The following is a 16,783-nucleotide window of genomic DNA, read 5'->3' as shown; positions in this document are numbered from 1 at the left end:
AGGTTAAGTGTAGATGGACTTATTGTATATTTTCCATATGACTATATATACCCAGAGCAATATGCCTACATGATGGAGCTTAAAAGAGGCTTGGACGCTAAAGTAAGTGCTTTGTACAAAAATTAGTTACATTCTTTCCTATTCAAAAAGTAATTGCGATAGAAACTTCTTACAACAAATCTTTTACAGGGTCACTGCCTCTTGGAAATGCCTTCAGGAACCGGAAAGACAACTACGCTCCTTTCTCTCATTGTTGCATACATGATAGAGAATCCATTTTCAGTTGTAAAGTTAATTTATTGCTCTCGAACTGTACCTGAAATTGAAAAGGTCATGGAGGAAATGAAACGTCTTTTGTCATACATTGAAAAAGAGAGAGGTGTTCCCAATACCATGACTGGTGTTGTTCTGAGCTCAAGAAAAAATCTGTGCATTCACCCTCAGGTTTGTTTTATAGTAATTCCACAAGTATATAATGCACCCATTACTGCTAAGCTTGGCTTCTGGAAGTGGGTTGTGTCATATAATTAGTGACATGTATTGAAGGGGTCTCACAGTTTGTTTGGTTTTTTTTTTTCTGTGAATTTGGGATGTGTTCTATATTTTTGGTATTATGGTTTATCTACTGTTGTCCTCTTTTGCTTTTCTCGTGATTCCTTGCTGGTTCTTATATTGTCCATATTTTTTTTTCATCTGCTATTAGGTCAGCAAGGAAAGAGAAGGTAAAGTTGTGGATGGCCGTTGCCACTCTCTCACTGCTTCTTACATTCGAGAAAGACACAAGGCTGATGAAAGTGTGCCTGTCTGTACATTTTATGACAACTATGACATTGAAGGTCGGGAAGGAACTATTCCACCAGGGGTTTACAATCTTGATGACCTCAAAATGTATGGACAGAAGATGGGGTGGTGCCCCTACTTTATAGCAAGACAAACTGTAAGTTTTGTGTAGTAGTTTTATCAATAACCATTTTCAACTCAAACACTAAACAATTATGTCACCTTTAGATACTTCATGCCCAGATTGTGGTATACAGCTATCACTATCTACTTGACCCTAAAATTGCTGAAGTTGTTTCCAAAGAACTCTCAAGAAATGCTGTTGTAGTTTTTGATGAGGCTCACAACATAGGTAAGAAATGTTTTATCTCTCTTTTTTACTCTATGATTTAGAATATCAGAAAATCTAACCTAATATATTTTGATTCAGACAATGTGTGCATTGATTCTATGAGTGTAAAAATTACAAGGCGAATAATAGACAAATGCACGCAGAATTTACAGTTTCTTGAAACCGCAGTGAAAGAGTGGGTTGACATTTTTATTTAATTCATTATTTTGAATATTTGCATCCCCAACATGAAATGCAAAGCAATGAAGAATTATATTCTATCTTTCTTACAGAATGCGAGAAACTGATGAAGCAGGTCTACAAAATGAGTATGAAAGATTAGTTGAGGGTCTGAGACAGGCAAATGAAGAAAGAGAAAGTGATGTAATATTAGCAAATCCAGTCTTGCCTAATGAAATTTTGCAAGGTACTCATCAGCTTTGACAGTGTATGAAGCTATAAAATAACTTGTTGTTTCATGCAATTTTCCATTGTTTTGACATAGAGGCTGTACCAGGCAACATAAGAACTGCAGAACACTTTGTGAGCTTCCTTAAACGCTTTGTAGAATACCTTAAGACCAGATTGCGAGTTCAGCATGTTGTACAGGAATCTTCAGCGGGATTTTTAAAGGACTGTCTAGAAAAAGTCTGTATTCAAAGAAAACCTTTGAGGTAGGGTATTTCCAATATGAATATTTGGTATGAAGAATAATCTAATCTGAAGATTTAAATCACTTGATGTCAACACCCGTGTTTTAATTTCTGCCTTCTTCCAATTTAGATTTTGTGCTGAACGTCTATCTTCCCTGTTGCGTACCCTTGAAATTGCTGATTTGACTGATTTCTCACCCCTCACTCTCATAACCCATTTAGCAACATTAGTCTCAACATACACCAAGGGGTTTTCAATTATTGTTGAACCATTTGATGATAAGAACCCAACTGTGTCAAATCCAATCTTATACTTCAGGTAACACTGCCTTAGTAATAGGTAGTAGGTTTTATCAGTAATATTATATTTCACTGTCCTATTGACCAAAGATGCTGGTTTGGTGTACAAGATTGTGACTACTTAATTAATCTTTTGGAATGTGTTTTCTCAGTTGTTTGGACTCAAGTATTGCTATAAAACCAGTGTTCGAGCGCTTCCAAAGTGTTGTTATAACTTCGGGTACATTGTCTCCTCTAGACATGTATCCTAAAATCCTAGATTTCCATCCTGTAATAATGAGTTCCTTTACTATGACATTAGCAAGACCCTGTCTTCTTCCTATGGTAAGTCTTGAAACATCATGTAAATAGTAAATAGATAGTCAATGTAAATTATTTCTTTTTAAAAAAGTGTCCCCTTTGTAATAATTTTTTCTTTGCAGATTGTATCAAAAGGCAATGACCAAGTTGCTATATCATCTCGGTATGAAACAAGAGAAGATGTAGCTGTTGTAAGAAACTATGGCCAGCTACTTGTTGAAGTTGCGTCAGTTGTGCCCGATGGAGTTGTTTGCTTTTTCACATCATATCTATATTTAGAATCTGTGGTGGCCTCTTGGTATGATCAAGGTGTTATATCAAATCTTCAGCGACATAAATTGCTTTTCATCGAAACACAAGATTCTGCTGAAACCAGTTTGGCATTATTAAATTATATCAAGGTGCAGCTTTTCTCAGTTCCTTCTTTTGTTTTTCCTTTTTCTAACTTGCCTGTTTAATGTTGGAGTGTCATATCTATCACTAGGCTTGCGACACAGGAAGGGGAGCAGTTTTACTGTCTGTAGCCAGGGGAAAGGTGTCCGAAGGAGTTGATTTCGACCACCATTTAGGTCGGGCCGTACTTATGTTTGGTATCCCCTATGTATATACCCAGTCCCGAATCTTACGGGCCCGGTTGGAGTACCTAAGAGACCAGTTCCAGGTGAGTTTACTGGGTGCCTCCTCCTAAAAAAATTGTTGTGCATGTCTTTTTTATCTCCATAGTCTTTCTTCTACCCTCACAGATCAGAGAAAATGATTTTCTAACATTTGATGCCATGAGACATGCCGCTCAGTGTATTGGCCGAGTATTGAGAGGAAAGACAGATTATGGAATTATGATTTTTGCTGATAAGGTACAGGTCTCTTTGTCTTTATTACTGGGATTCATTTCTCCAGGTGATTTTAATTTGAAATCATTTTGTTTCCAGAGGTTTTCACGCTCTGATAAGCGAAGCAAAATTCCCAAGTGGATTCAAGAATACTTGTCCGATAATCTTTGCAATTTATCTACTGAAGAATGTATTCAGGTATGCTTTTTGATTGTGTGGTTGGTAGTTATGCTAGTTTCCTAGTTAAGTATATTTGCATTTTTTACTTTGACAGTTAATGCAATGCTCTTTTTGATTTCTAGATGTGCAAAAGATTTCTACGGAAGATGGCTCAACCTTTCACCCAGGAAGATCAAATGGGCGTATCACTGTTGACATTAGAACAACTTGAAAATGAAGAATGGATGAAAAAAGCTGAGCAAAAGGCGCATGCCCAAATCTAAATTTATAAAAGCAGTCCGTTTGTTGTACAGTATCTGTTGTTTTGTCTTTCACCTAAATTTGTCCACAATTCAAGGAATGGAGAGTAAAAAATCACTGTCTACAAATTAGTCTACATATTGTCTTTTTATTCTCACTTAAAATCACTGTGGGACTTGCCCTAGGCAGGTTTTTCCTCAATTGACATGAGTTGACATGAGTATTTTAGCACAGTAACAATGTCTGATCAACAAAGCAATCTTCCTAAAATGTGAATGATATGAGTCAAAGAATAACTTGTAGATTGGAAGATAATGCTGACAAATAAAAACACTCAGCAATATAAGAATTGACATGGAATTGAGCTTTTGGAAAATAAACTCTGAATCTCTACTAGTCACAGCCTAATCTAAGTTTTCAAGCTCAAAATATTTAATTGTTAAAGCACATGTATCCCTTGCTACCAAAAAAATAAAACTAAAAAACACCAAAACTTTGCTGTTAAAAATTGCCGCTGATATTCACAGGCAACAGTGATATGAGAAAATTCATCATATTATTGGCACAGTCTACAAATCATATCTAAAAATTCTTGGTTATATCAAAGACACTAATCAAGGAAATAAAATTGACATACAGTCTATATAATAGAACACTGATAGGTGTGATATTCATAACAAAACGATTTTTAAACAACAACTTCTTTTTCTTAAACTAAAACAATTCTTATGGTATATTTTTTAAATAGTAAAGAATGCGTTCTTCTGATTTTATATGTCTCATCTTAGATATATTTTAGTATCAATTAATCATCTAAAATGTCCAAAAACGCTCTCGGAACACGTCCTTTGAGAATACCCTTTTCTCCTAGGTAGTAGTCGGTGTTACCGTCTCCAGGATCTCTGACATTAATGATCTGTGGCACGTAGAATAGAGACATTGAAGATATTAAAGAGTTTTTTGTTGATGAAATCTCGTATAAGTTAAGTTATTTGTTCATTGAAATTTACCTCATCAGAAGTGAGATTAAGCTCGTCCGAATCTCGAGCATCATAATCGCAAAGAACACGTGCCCGACGACCAAATCGTGGTGATGATCGTCCACTTGAAACAAAGTTACCTGAGAGAGTTGTTGCAGAAGTGGTGGAGGGGCCTCCGGTGGAGAGAGGCAGACCCATGCTGCAACGGAGTTCCAGAAAGAAGTGCATGAAATTTTTCAACAGAAAACAAAAGCAAAGTAAATGATTGTATGAGGTCAAATAGAAAAGAGCAAATCTGATTTGGTTGATTTTAATTAGAAACATGCCCACAGCTAGCTACATACTAATATTAAAACAAACACTTGACATGTTCATTGAGAAAGCCATGTTTGAAGCGGCAACAAACAAATGCCTACCTTGTCATCTAGAATGAAATGTGTGCAAAGCAGAGGGTTGGATGCAGCAGTGCTAATGCAATTTGCATGTTTAAACTTTTTGTTACTACACTTTTAGTCTTAAAGCAGCTGTCTTTGATTTATGAAGATGGGAAAATAACACAAAGCTGAAGATGGTCTATCATATTCAAAAGCCCAAAGCATATCATTAACATGCATGCTTGACTGAAAAGAAAAACATGTTAGAACCATAGTATTTGAAGCCTTAAGATCTTAAGAAATGTGTATGATTAATAATAAACTGTGATAGTAATTGAAAACAATCATTTTCCTTTGTGACGACTTGTCCTCACTTGTATTACGATGCTGAAGTACACTTGACCTTATTACTGACAGTACATAATTGTACAGTGATCACGTATCAGAGCTCTCTGCACTCTGGTCTAATATTCTTCCCCAGAAGTGTTTTAAAAATACAAACAGATGTTTAAGGAATCTGAACATGAAAATAGGTGATAGTCAAATAAATAAGGAACAGATGATACTTCACAACAGATACTGTTTAATATGTCAACCAGAATCGTAAACAAGCCCTTAAGCTGAAAGGAAAGCTCCATTATAAATGTATTGTCCAAAACTAGAATATAGAACACTTTATAATTTTTTAAATAGGAATGTGGACACATTCACTAACTGCACAATAATGTCAAAAAGCTATGCCCCTTTTGAAACAAATGGAAGTTCAACGGAAGCTATGGGGAGAACACGACAAAAATCTGACCAATTCTGCACAAAGGCAAGAGGCATAAGGAACAATAAAATAAATTTTCAAGATGAAATTAATTACTGATGTTTTTTAAAATGTTCGTATACAGATGATCCAATAAAAAGGACAAAGAGATCATTATTCATCATTTGACATCAGAATGGAGCACTATTTCATGACACCTTACACAGATCATTTCTTCACGACAACTTCCTCATCACATAAAATCAAGTAAATTACCTACTGTATTGCTGTGAGTATATATTTGAAGTTTCTTTGGTTTCAACCTTCCGATATACCAAAATCAACAAAATAAAGAGGAGATTTCTTATTGCAGGGATTCAAAAGTATGTTAATCAGAATTAACATGTAAATGGCTGGAATGTTACCAAGTTGTACAGAAAACTACATCATCCCTGATAGACATGAATCCCAATACTACTGCCAAAAAATGGGCATTCAAAGAAAATAGCTTCTGAAACAAATAAAACAACCTCTTCATTGGAATGTTTTATGGAGAAAGAATGTGATATGCATACAATTGAACATTCTGAGCACAATGTAGGCATGTTTTAGTGTTTCTTGTTCGAAAGAAAAAATGTAAATTAAAACAAAACTATGGGTAAACTTTGGTTAGAGTTTGCTACACAATCTATTCTCCGGAATGCATAAGAGTTAAAGGGTCTAAGACAAAATCCTTTCAGATTCATTCCTGTCCAATTTTTGCCCACAAGATTAGTTACGGTAGATTTTAAAAAGTTTGATCGCATTGCAACATTGATACAATAGCCCTTTGACAGATAGCGGGAAACTCCAAATTATTCTAATAGATACAGTTATTGACATTGGTTATTGCTCTATACTAAATAAATAAAATCCTAATTGCTCAATTGAGGTTTATTAACCAATTTTCCAAAAAAATATGGCACCTATCAACTGTAACAATTTCACTTGAAAAGAAAAATTATCACAACAATTTGAAAAATGACGAATTGGCTACTATCTAGACCTAAAACTATTGAGAAACACGTTAGTTGAGTACAAATATATGTAACTTTTAAAAATATGCATGATTATGTCTAACAAATACACTCAGCTTAAATTTCAATACAATATCAAAGATTGACTTGAATGAAAGGCATTTTTTTTCTAGAGTCCACCACAGAACTAAATGACTCATCTGGCTTGCATTTCTTTGATTTCCAGAAATCAAAATCATAACACTCACACCTGCTTCATAGGCCCGGCCTGGGGCCAAGCAGGTGTAAATAAATGGCCGCAGGTTGAATGAACGGACATGTTCAAATAAAGATTGAGCTATTCTGCGTGTAGAAATTAAAATCTTGATTCAACTAAATTAATTGTTTGGCTATGAAGTACCCTTGCAAGTGAATAAAGTTAATATTGCAGAAGAATTTTCAAATCAAACTTAACAATAAAAATGGTACAAAAAATGAGAGAGAATAATGTATAACATCACAATGTTGTGAGCCCCTCACTACATTGTGTATAACATAAAAGCTACAGCCATAACATCTAGAATATAAAGCTTAACAACAAACCCTGGTATGAAACAAGCACCTTCATGAGCCCACCAAGGCACTTCTGGGGCAAAAGTCTTGTACATCATTGTTCAATAAAATTTGAAGAATTTAACAGAAATATTTTTTACCGTAAAATAAATTTGCACTTGGAATGAATGATTATAGTTATCATATCAATCCAAGTACTGATTAACAGTAAACAAAATAAAGGCACTGGCTTTGCGAGCATGAAGGAAGCAATTATCAAGAGAAGAACAAGAAGATGTCAAAATGTTACAATTGCAAGAAAGAAAAGCATGTATGTTTGAATACTGCTGAACCACATCCAGGGACAGTCCCACAAAGACCTATTGTAGTGCATACCCACATACAGGTTATGCAAAGAAAGGGATTCAGTGTACAGTACACGAGAAAGGCTGCAAGGGAATGGTAAAGAAATACTGAAGAGAAAAAGAAAATTCAGAAATCTAGCTTCTAAGAGAGTTAAGTTTAAATTCATGAGAGTTCAAAGAGGAGACAAAAGTAAAGATTAGATTAAGAGGACTCTTGCAAATCTCATAGAATTCACTGGGAGTGGAGCATCAGTTTGGTGGTGAGTTAGTGCTATTGTTCTCCGGAGGTACAAGTTCCACTTCTTCACTGTTGATACGCAACATGGGACTTGGTTTTCTATCACTGTAACAATACCATCACCAGTGCGATAAAAATGCAGTTCCTCTCGGCCAAAGAAAGTTTCATGTTCATATACAGAAATAGAATCCAATGAGCAATAATATTCTATTGTGTAAGACTAATGAAAAATATGTAGACCCAGCTCCGCTACATAGAACTCAAAAGAACACTGTAATATGAATTTATGCTTTGAAATATAATGCTACAGAGTTCTGAGAGTTCTGAGAGAGATACATATTTTATAGATATATGATGATATATATAAGCAGTGGAGGAAGAAAATACTGTACTCAACTCAATACCACAGCAAAAAGCCAGTGCTCTAAACCTGACCAGAGGGTTACTTATAACCAAATCATGCATAATTAGTGTCTTAACAAATCACTATCAAATATGTTACGATTTATGTATTAATATCTGATGATTGATCAATTACATCTTTAAATAAAATAACAGTGACACAATCATACACTTCCCTGCTTTAAATAAGAGAAGTAGGAGATAAAGGTTGAGAACAATACTTCCAAAAATGAAACTGTGTCTCACTGTGTAAAAAGCCACATGTCTTCATTATTTAAAATAGTTAACAACTAACTATAGTTGATGTCTATGCAACTACCAGCAAAGGAATGAAATGCCTCATTAACTATAATGGCAAGCAAGGCAACACTTTTGTACTATGCCCAAACTTAGGAATGAATTTAACATCATTCCAAATTTTAAATCTGAGCAAAATAAAAAATGGGAAATTTTGCATATAATATTTATGGCAAGATACACCACACTGTAATGTTACAAGCTACTCTACCAAGACTAATTTATGATATCCTCCACACAAAAAGGTGTATTGTATGTTTTGATGGCTAAATTAATTACACAAAACATAGAAGGGAATAAGAAGGTTTATGATATCATAAAGGGTCAATGCCAGGTTCACTAAGATAATAACAAGTGCCCATGTCTAAATTGAGTGGTAGTTGATATCTACAAGTAGAACTCACCTGGCAAGATCACGCTGGAGTTCTTGCATCAATTGGTGGCACTGCGCATGGTACCTCACTTGTGATTCAACAAACTCATGTAAACATCTCAGGTGAGATGCATGGGAGCTGCTAATACCTTCGAGGAGCAGCTTTGTTATTTCAGCTTGGCGGTCAAACTCAGCTTGGGCAACCCGCAAATCTTGTTCAGCCTGCAAATTGAAATAATTATTAGAAAAGTCCGCTGAAACAATAATGATGTCATTCAGCAATTATGACTACAAAGAATAAGTGCAAGTGTCCTCCTAGGTCAAAAAATTTGACCAAGCACTACACAAAAGTATGTCGAAAGTACTTTCAATTCAAGTTTGTCTGCATACACAGTTTGGATTATTAAAAATAGACACGAGTAAATGCTTAAGACTACATTTATAGCATACGTAGTTATATCTTTCGAAAGCATAGGGCTTTAAGTAAATACCACTTGCAGGACTTTAAACACCCAATACAAAAGAAAAAATGGCACACAATGCCTCATTAGTTTAACAATGTCAGCACTTAAAAGAAAAACAAGACAAAACAAGAAAAAAAAAAAACAAGACAAAGCTTTTACTGGTAATCAAATAATATGAAATTTCATTTGGTAAGAAAGATTACAACATGCAATCACATGCAAATTGTACATATGTAAGCAGCTTAAAATTCATTCCCAAACTACATTTGTTTCGCTAAGTACGGATGTGATGTGATGCCAGCTCTAAATGACTACCAGCAACTTATTCAGGAAAGATAACTGTTTTACCTGTCTTAGAACTATCTCAGGGCTAGGACCCTCCTTCTGCATGTGCACAACAAAAGATTAAGTTAAAGACAAATTACATAGCAGCTTAAACATTTTCTTTAGAAATCAATATTAAGTTATTCAGAGAGAATAAACTGAAAGGATGGTGTGACAAACATCATGAAATAGTTCTGTCATCAAGAGACTTGAGCAATTTCTCTTTTACTTTCTTCTTTTTCTTTAAAATTTGGATCGGCAGCAAAGTTTACTGTTTTGTCTAGGAACAACTCACGTTTTGGGTACCCAGCATGCTTCTAGCCTTACGGACACGGTTCTTGCAGGCATCAAGGTCCAAACTACAAGTAAAAAATGTAGAAAGATAATTACACACACATAAAAATTGTTTTTCATTTAGTAAATCAATAATGTTTTTAAAAAGTTGATGATTCAAATTTACCGTTTTGTTTCAAGAAGGCCTCTTTCTCGCACAATAGTTTTCATTTCACCTTCCAAAAATTTACGAAAAGGTGCCACAATGGAATGGTTGGCAGATGCAATAAAATCCCTTTCCGTTGTTCCAAGTTTTTGCTCACACTGCCCAACTTTAAGCAATGCACTCCCTAAGAAGCGAAACATGAGAAAAACAATGAAAATACTGGCCAGCAAAAACCCTCAATAAATAAGTACTTAATAAATTTCATATAAAATGAAAGGTTTCATAGGGAACAGAAAATAATACCATATGCAGTGCCTGGCCCAAACTCATTGCCAGCATCAATCATATCTAGACCAAGGTACTCAAGGTTGCTCAAACGATTCGGTCGTTTCTTTTCAATTTTGTCAAAGAGGAAGTCCTCCACACGTTTGCCTACAAATATAGCAACAAATAAAATTTTAGGGATCATAAAAAATGAAACAGATATTCAGTGAAATTGCAGAGAAAGGTAAAGGTACTAACCCGGATTTGGTGTAAGCACTGCCTCTGTATCAGAGAGGAGTTTTTCAGTCCATAACTTGGTAGCATCAGAACGCTCTGCTAAATTTTCAAAGTGAGCATCAAGTTCAGTTCTCTCAGAGGTTCCTAGCTTTTCTTCAGTCAGCTGAAACAAAATTTTAGAAACTTATGAAGCATTGATTATCATAGGTAATGAACATGCTCAATTTGGATCTCCCTGCAAAGATTTATTTTTATTACTGTGACAGTGGACATAGCATTAGGGTATTGATCAGACAATTAGAATATAGGTTTCCAAACTTTAACATAATTTTACCTACACTTAAATACGGTAAAATCCTAAGGATTTTTATTTATTTGTTTAAAAGGTATTGATTTGTCAGCTGATAGATCTTGTTTTCTTAGGTTAAATTAAACGACTTCCTAGAAAATAAAACAGCAAATAAATTAATTCTAGCATTACCTGTACCACTCGGCTCAACGCTGACCCCGCGTCACGAGCAAATTTTTTCAAGTTAAACGAGTCCATTTTTCAAAGTATTCCTGTAAATGTCGAACCTCACGTTTGTTGTGAGAGATCAATGGAAAACAAAACAATCTTCCTGTTCATGTGACGTCATACTCTCATCCTCACTTCACTCACCCCACCCCCTTCACCTCTTCACCACTGACTTATAAGCGACCGCCATCGACCTGTCGACACGGTCGACACCTATCACTAACAAGATATGTTTTTTTAGATTGAGAAAAAGTATTTTCGTCACTTTTAACTATTTTAACTCGATATGTCAGAGATGTTTTAAATGTATGCGACGTTTTCGGGTTTTCACCTTCGTCTGCAGGTCTGCAGCATTTATTTGAACGCACCCTTGCTCGATCCCCTCTTCTCATGTGACTTTCAGTCAGCTGTCGTGCAGGTGTTATCAGTCATAAGTTTACAGAATTAATACATATTCTTGACATCTGCCTTTGACTTTTTCGTTACAATGGGTGCTTCCCTAATTCCTGTAATTATTTTCACATTGTTGTGGGGTGTTGTTGGCATTGTTTTGCCTTTCATTGTTCCCAAAGGACCCAATCGAGGGTAAGTGGCTTTCTGCTCTGACTTTACAATGTTTATATTTCCAATTATTTTTGTAATTGTACGTATTTTGATACTGGAAGACTCTATTGCTCTACAGTTGGTTTTAGTCTTTCACTCGCCGTACCGTCGCATTACTGTGTTTTGGATATTTCACTGTACCAGCCTAACCTATTTTCAGATTGTGGAAACTTTGTTAACAACTATCTATTTATAATTTATATTGTATTTTTTTTTAAATCATAGGCGTATTTATTTTACCTATCTTCACGTCTCCCACTTTCTATGTCAATAGAGCAATCTATGTCATACCATTGATCTAATTCCTGAATTTGTTGCGGTCTATTATTTTCCCTTCGTAAAATATTCTTCTATTTGCAGTATCTTCCAGTTGGTTCTCATATTAACAGCTTCAACATGTTGGCTATTGTAAGTTCAATTTCCTTTAGCATCTTCTTGTACTTGGTTTTGTCACATTTCTCTCTAATGTAAAACAATGTGTTTTTAGTTGGTTGTGCTGTTACATGGCACAAATGAATCCTCTAATTGGACCAAAGCTGTCGAACAGGACTCTTCTTCTAATGTCAAGAGCATGGGTAAGTTCTCTGTTTGCTAAGCAACGTGTGAAATCCGTTGTGTATTTTTTTCCTTCTATATTGAATGATTGTGTAACATGAATTCATGGAATGTTTTCAGGATGGCAAGGTTCCTACTTAAATATCTGCAAGCTTTCTACAAAATTATCATGAACAAACCATCAACTGTTCTTAATCAGCTTTGTTGATATTTTTATGTTTCTCTGGGAAATTATGGTTGTTAAAACATTCCATCATAGCTCAAATGGGTAGAGACTTTCGTCAACACTCCCTACCACTGTAAAATGAAGTATCAATAGTTCAGTATTTGCTTAAGCTGGTTGTAATGGTCAGGAAGCAAGGTTACCCAAGTATATTTCATGAACTTTTTTTCTTTGTACTGTATATAGTCCTTCTTGTGTATGATTGTATATTTATCGGAATTTAAAGAAATCGAATGTGTGTTGTTCTAGATGTATGGTTTTATGTGCATTTGAAATTTTGCTTGGAGTTTCAGAATTTGGTGATGTCTGCCAGTGAAGTAAGTGTTTAGTTCTTGATGATAGAGAATCAATTCAATGTACTTACCATTACAGAAAAATTCTATTAATTCGGCTAGTGTGCAATGTAATATATCACTAAAATTTCAAGTTAAATTTGTTCGTAAATTAGAATTTTCTGGATCTATTTAATTGCTTTTGACCACAAATAAAATCAATCAATAACGGAATATTTCTTGTTACACTTAACTCTGTGCCTGTGCCGTTCCACGCTGCTGCATTCTGAGCGCAGGACCGATAAGTTCGACGCTAGATTCGATTCGGTCAGATCATTTAGTTCGGTTTTCCCTCCTTTAGGGATTGACCGAGTTTGGTGTTTGTAGGGGCCCCGGCAGAAAAGAAGCAGTCGCCAAAAAGACGCCTTGTAGGGCGCGTTTTGATCAAAACACGCCCTTCAAAACGTGTTTTTTTTTTCTTTTTTTTTTTTTTTTTCAAGCGCCCCAAGTGTTTTGATCGGTCCAGAGGCGGTTTTGAAAATGAGCCAATTGTGCGGTCAGTAGGCGCTACTTCTGCCGGGGGAAGCACCAGCACCAGACTGTAAAGTCCGCCAGGGCGGGGGGCGGGAGCGCCCGAGCCCGGGCGGCGCAACACAGCGCGGGGTATTCGCGCGGCCAGGCCAGGCCAGGCGTATGGTCCCATGGTTCCCATGGTCACTCGCGTCAGGGCGGCGGGGAGTACGTCCGGAGCGGAGCGCCGCCGAGTCTGGCTCTAGTCGTGTCGCGGCCGTCGGCCGTCCCGTCGCGCTGCCCAGCACTATCGACCCGTCGGGCCGGGCCGGATCCGGGGCGAGGACTTCCCTCTCGCTCGCACCCTCGGCGACCCGCGCACGGCGCGAGCGGGGTGGCGGCGCGGGCTCGTTCGCGCGCGGCCGCCAGGCGGTTGGCGGCGGGGCCCCCGGGGGGTGGGGCCGGGGCCCCCCGCAACCCCCGGCGCGTTGTGCGACGCACTTGCGGGGCGGGGCGGCGGCGCCGAGCATCTCCTTTCCCGCGCGCGTCCTTGTGTGCGGAGCAGCGGAGCTGGCGGAGTTGTTGTGTGCAGCCAGCGCAGCCTGCAGCAGGCGCGCCAGCAGGCGCAGAGTCCCAGGGAGGCCCCCGCCTGCACTGACCCGCGGGCCCTGCGGGTCCCGCGGCCGTCTGCGAGGCCCCAGGCTTTGGGTGTCGCCACCCTCGCCAGGACCACCCCTGGCAGGCACCCTAACCTCTCGTCGCGCCTCGGCTGAAAGGAAACAGGTGAGTGGAGTGGCGGGGTTCGCCGTGCCCTGCCCTGCTGGCTGCAGCCGCACCGGTGAGGGCGCGGCGAAGGAACTCACGTGTGCGGAAAATGCTCGAAATTGAGATTGGTGTAATGAATGATGAGTTTAAAACAAATAAATCGCGGGGTTGGTGTGATGTAACGAATGGTCGTATGGTACCCCTTTGACATTTATCCTTCTCTTTTTTGTCAACATAATCGCTGATTGAGATATCACGCTCTCGCAAATATAGTCGATCGATGTGACCACATACCCCCTCCTCTTTTCTATCTGATGGAAAGTGGGGGGGGGGGAGAGAACATTTTACCCCCAAATTTGCCCCATTCAAAACGACTCGTGCTTGGCAGGTAGCGCCATGCCAGCTCCGTGCAGCTGCAGGACCTCGGACGAGGACGAGGATAGCAAATGGTTCCCGGAGGTGGACCGCGGCTGCTGCTGCTCGCTGCAAGTGTGCTGCAAGATCCAGGCCATCTTCGTTGTGGTAAGAAGCGAGAGCTGGCGTGCTTAATTGTCCCAGACGTGCGCGGTTGTTGTTGTTGATGAGTATGCGTCACGGTGCGTAATGCGCATTTGTCATTGTTTCTCTTTCCCAGGCGTCGTCCATGCTGTACACACCGATGGTGCTGGTGGAGTACTTCCAGCCCCGCCCTGACCCCTTGACCGATGTCCGCCCTCGTCCTTGTCGACAGTCGGAGGCAGCAGGTACCTACCCTCTCTCTCTTTCTCTATTGCGTTCCAGCCACTCGCTCGCACAAGTACACTACCTAGTGGAGCGCGATTGACAAAACTATGTCAAAATTACCTCATTTTGACGCGCAACGCCAAAATTTACTGCGGTTGGGTACCAGCTGGGTTGAGCTCATTTTGAGATCAAACGAGGGTCATTGACAGGGTTTTGACGATTGTGTTCCTCCTTGCCCGGCAGGCTTCAGCGGCATGTGCGGCTTTGATCTGGACACGCCACCGTCCCACCCTCGCGGCAGCTTCCCCGAGCCGGGCCAGCACCAGGCCAGGGCGGCCGAGATCGTCCTCAAGATCCTCCTGCAGTTCATCGCCTTCCTCTCAGCGCTCGTGTTCCTCGTGGGCATCAAGCGGGTAAGCCGTCGTCTCACTTTTATGGGAAATGTGTTCCCGTGGGACAAACTTAACCCAAAACTAAACTTATGTTAAGTCTTATCAATCCTTAAGTCTATTTTGGCGCCGTGACCCTGACGTAACCTAACCTGTGTGCGACCCTTGACCCCACAGAGGCGCCCCAAGCTGCTGCTGCCGTACGTGCGGGTGCTGGCTGTGCACGTCACCTTCAGCCTCATGGCGCTGCTGGTCAAGGCGTGCGTCTACGGCATGTGGCTGGAGGCCGTGGTCATCATCCTGCCCCTGGGTGTCGGTGAGCAGCGCTGGCAGCAAACAGCCGCGGTGAGCCGGGACAGGGTGGTGAGCCTGACGCTGCTTTTGTCTTGTCGCAGGCCTGCCGTACTACATGTGGCTGTGCGCCTACAGCCTGTACCGCAAGATGAAGCGCGCCGTGGCCGCGGAGGAGGCCGCCGCCGTCACCCTCGCCGGGGACGCCGAGGCCGCGGCCGCTCCCGTGTATGCCGCGCCGGCCGGCTTCGTCGTGCCCCCGGGCTGGGGCTGGGCGCCGCCCGCGCGCGCCGGCGGGCCCGCCACCCTCGTGGCCGTGGCCCCGGGGCCCTCGGTGCCGTCGGGGCTGCCGGGCCCGGGCCCGGCCTGCCACCAGGACCTGGCCCCGGCCTACGACCGCCCGCCCTCCTCCAAGCCCGACGACTCGCCGCCGCCGCCGTACGAGTCCGTGGTGGCCATGGGCGCCAAGGTCCCCTCGCCCGTCTGAGTGCCCGCCTGCGGACGCTGACGTAGGCCGACCCGCCACGCACAGCTGCTAGGCGGGCGGTCGGCGCTCACCGGGCGCTGTGCCACCAACGCCGCACTCACAAGCGCACAATTCATGGCAAACGTCATCTTTTAACCGCGCTGAGAACGTAAGGGCTTGTCCACTAAAGCTACTTTTCAGACCCTGTTTCCGCCCAATGTTCACCACCGTATTGAAATCCCCCAGACTGGCATCCTTACAGATTTGATGGCACGGACTATGGGGACCGACTCACACCATACTGAATTGCATGCCTCTTTTGTGTTCACCATCTTGTCTTGCGTTTCACTAAACATACCTCCGGTTACGTTTACCCGCGTTTATTCCACATTCCCGTGCACATTTTTGACACTTTTACGAACGAGACGTGTGGACGAGACGCGGCAAAGCAGCCAAAATCTGAAAACAATGGCTGGAACGTACCTGGATTTTAAAATGTCCTTCGTATATTCATTTAAACCATTAATTAGTTCACGTGTTTACCAGAAGACTTCAAACGGATTTTTTTAATCCGAGTTTCGGTCAATAAGTAGGGTTGTGCTGCATCACTCGAAGCAGAAGGCTGTGTATTATTTGTCAGAGTTAAAAAGGGTAAAAAAATAAAAAGTATTATAAATTTGACGGTATACTTTCTCTACAAATCCCGCATTTTTTCATACTCGTGAATTTGTGAAATGTAGAAATGCCACCATCTAATACAATTGGAGCAGCCGTCTCTATTCCACGGCCTACTAATTGGT

At 40.3% G+C, this 16,783-nt stretch overlaps 4 protein-coding genes across 6 annotated transcripts; 3 read left to right on the top strand and 1 right to left on the bottom strand.

The window, feature by feature from the left end:
• Positions 1 to 2: 2 nt before the first annotated feature.
• LOC113216015 (general transcription and DNA repair factor IIH helicase subunit XPD) lies at positions 3 to 3,750 on the top strand (the record flags this gene model as incomplete). Its single annotated transcript, XM_052271338.1, is given in 14 exon segments — positions 3 to 102; positions 190 to 444; positions 704 to 937; positions 1,009 to 1,132; positions 1,211 to 1,307; positions 1,405 to 1,538; positions 1,617 to 1,785; positions 1,895 to 2,083; positions 2,217 to 2,388; positions 2,487 to 2,765; positions 2,849 to 3,025; positions 3,108 to 3,218; positions 3,294 to 3,392; positions 3,497 to 3,750. Coding segments are annotated over 14 exon segments (2,281 nt in total), but the record flags the coding sequence as incomplete, so codon positions are not given.
• Positions 3,743 to 11,328, bottom strand: LOC113216021 (endophilin-B1). 3 transcript variants are annotated; one of them, XM_026435705.2, is made up of 9 exons: positions 11,151 to 11,328; positions 10,691 to 10,832; positions 10,472 to 10,600; positions 10,190 to 10,352; positions 10,025 to 10,088; positions 9,754 to 9,789; positions 8,973 to 9,163; positions 4,625 to 4,793; positions 3,743 to 4,530 (listed from the first exon to the last, which is right to left on the bottom strand). In XM_026435705.2, exons 1-9 carry the CDS (start codon positions 11,214 to 11,216, stop codon positions 4,420 to 4,422), a joined length of 1,071 nt encoding a protein of 356 aa, XP_026291490.1. In that variant the 5' UTR covers positions 11,217 to 11,328; the 3' UTR covers positions 3,743 to 4,419. The 3 variants fall into 3 exon arrangements, with proteins under 3 accessions (XP_026291490.1, XP_026291491.1, XP_026291492.1); XM_026435706.2 differs by lacking the exon at positions 9,754 to 9,789; XM_026435707.2 differs by lacking the exons at positions 3,743 to 4,530; positions 4,625 to 4,793 and adding an exon at positions 5,532 to 7,974 and having other exon boundaries at positions 11,151 to 11,323.
• A 224-nt stretch (positions 11,329 to 11,552) lies between these two features.
• On the top strand, positions 11,553 to 13,073 carry LOC113216025 (V-type proton ATPase subunit e 2). Its single transcript, XM_026435710.2, has 4 exons — positions 11,553 to 11,771; positions 12,150 to 12,197; positions 12,277 to 12,364; positions 12,465 to 13,073. The coding sequence occupies exons 1-4, from the start codon at positions 11,674 to 11,676 to the stop codon at positions 12,483 to 12,485; spliced, it is 255 nt and encodes an 84-aa protein (XP_026291495.1). The 5' UTR covers positions 11,553 to 11,673; the 3' UTR covers positions 12,486 to 13,073.
• A 735-nt stretch (positions 13,074 to 13,808) lies between these two features.
• LOC113216011 (uncharacterized) lies at positions 13,809 to 16,664 on the top strand. Its single transcript, XM_052271339.1, has 6 exons — positions 13,809 to 14,132; positions 14,503 to 14,636; positions 14,749 to 14,857; positions 15,081 to 15,250; positions 15,404 to 15,542; positions 15,622 to 16,664. Exons 2-6 carry the CDS (start codon positions 14,511 to 14,513, stop codon positions 16,002 to 16,004), a joined length of 927 nt encoding a protein of 308 aa, XP_052127299.1. The 5' UTR covers positions 13,809 to 14,132; positions 14,503 to 14,510; the 3' UTR covers positions 16,005 to 16,664.
• The last annotated feature ends 119 nt before the right edge of the window (positions 16,665 to 16,783 follow it).

Source organism: Frankliniella occidentalis, unplaced genomic scaffold (assembly GCF_000697945.3).
Source record: "Frankliniella occidentalis isolate FOCC.00 unplaced genomic scaffold, Focc_3.1 Scaffold158, whole genome shotgun sequence".
In the NCBI taxonomy this organism is placed as follows: Eukaryota; Metazoa; Arthropoda; class Insecta; order Thysanoptera; family Thripidae; genus Frankliniella; species Frankliniella occidentalis.
Note: the sequence above shows the minus strand (reverse complement) of the source record. Positions and strands in the feature narration are given on the sequence as shown.

Bases quoted from the DNA above. Each gene is read 5' to 3' on its own strand.
- LOC113216025 (XM_026435710.2), top strand. From the start codon at position 11,674: ATGGGTGCTTCCCTAATTCCTGTAATTATTTTCACATTGTTGTGGGGT. The intron at 11,772-12,149 runs GTAAGTGGCTTT...TTCTATTTGCAG, and splicing joins CCCAAAGGACCCAATCGAGG to TATCTTCCAGTTGGTTCTCA. The intron at 12,365-12,464 runs GTAAGTTCTCTG...GAATGTTTTCAG, and splicing joins TTCTAATGTCAAGAGCATGG to GATGGCAAGGTTCCTACTTA.
- LOC113216021 (XM_026435705.2), bottom strand. From the start codon at position 11,216: ATGGACTCGTTTAACTTGAAAAAATTTGCTCGTGACGCGGGGTCAGCG. The intron at 10,833-11,150 runs GTAATGCTAGAA...ATTTTGTTTCAG, and splicing joins CGTTGAGCCGAGTGGTACAG to CTGACTGAAGAAAAGCTAGG. The intron at 9,790-10,024 runs GTGAGTTGTTCC...GTGCACATGCAG, and splicing joins GCATGCTGGGTACCCAAAAC to AAGGAGGGTCCTAGCCCTGA.
- LOC113216011 (XM_052271339.1), top strand. From the start codon at position 14,511: ATGCCAGCTCCGTGCAGCTGCAGGACCTCGGACGAGGACGAGGATAGC. The intron at 14,637-14,748 runs GTAAGAAGCGAG...TCTCTTTCCCAG, and splicing joins TCCAGGCCATCTTCGTTGTG to GCGTCGTCCATGCTGTACAC. The intron at 15,543-15,621 runs GTGAGCAGCGCT...GTCTTGTCGCAG, and splicing joins CATCCTGCCCCTGGGTGTCG to GCCTGCCGTACTACATGTGG.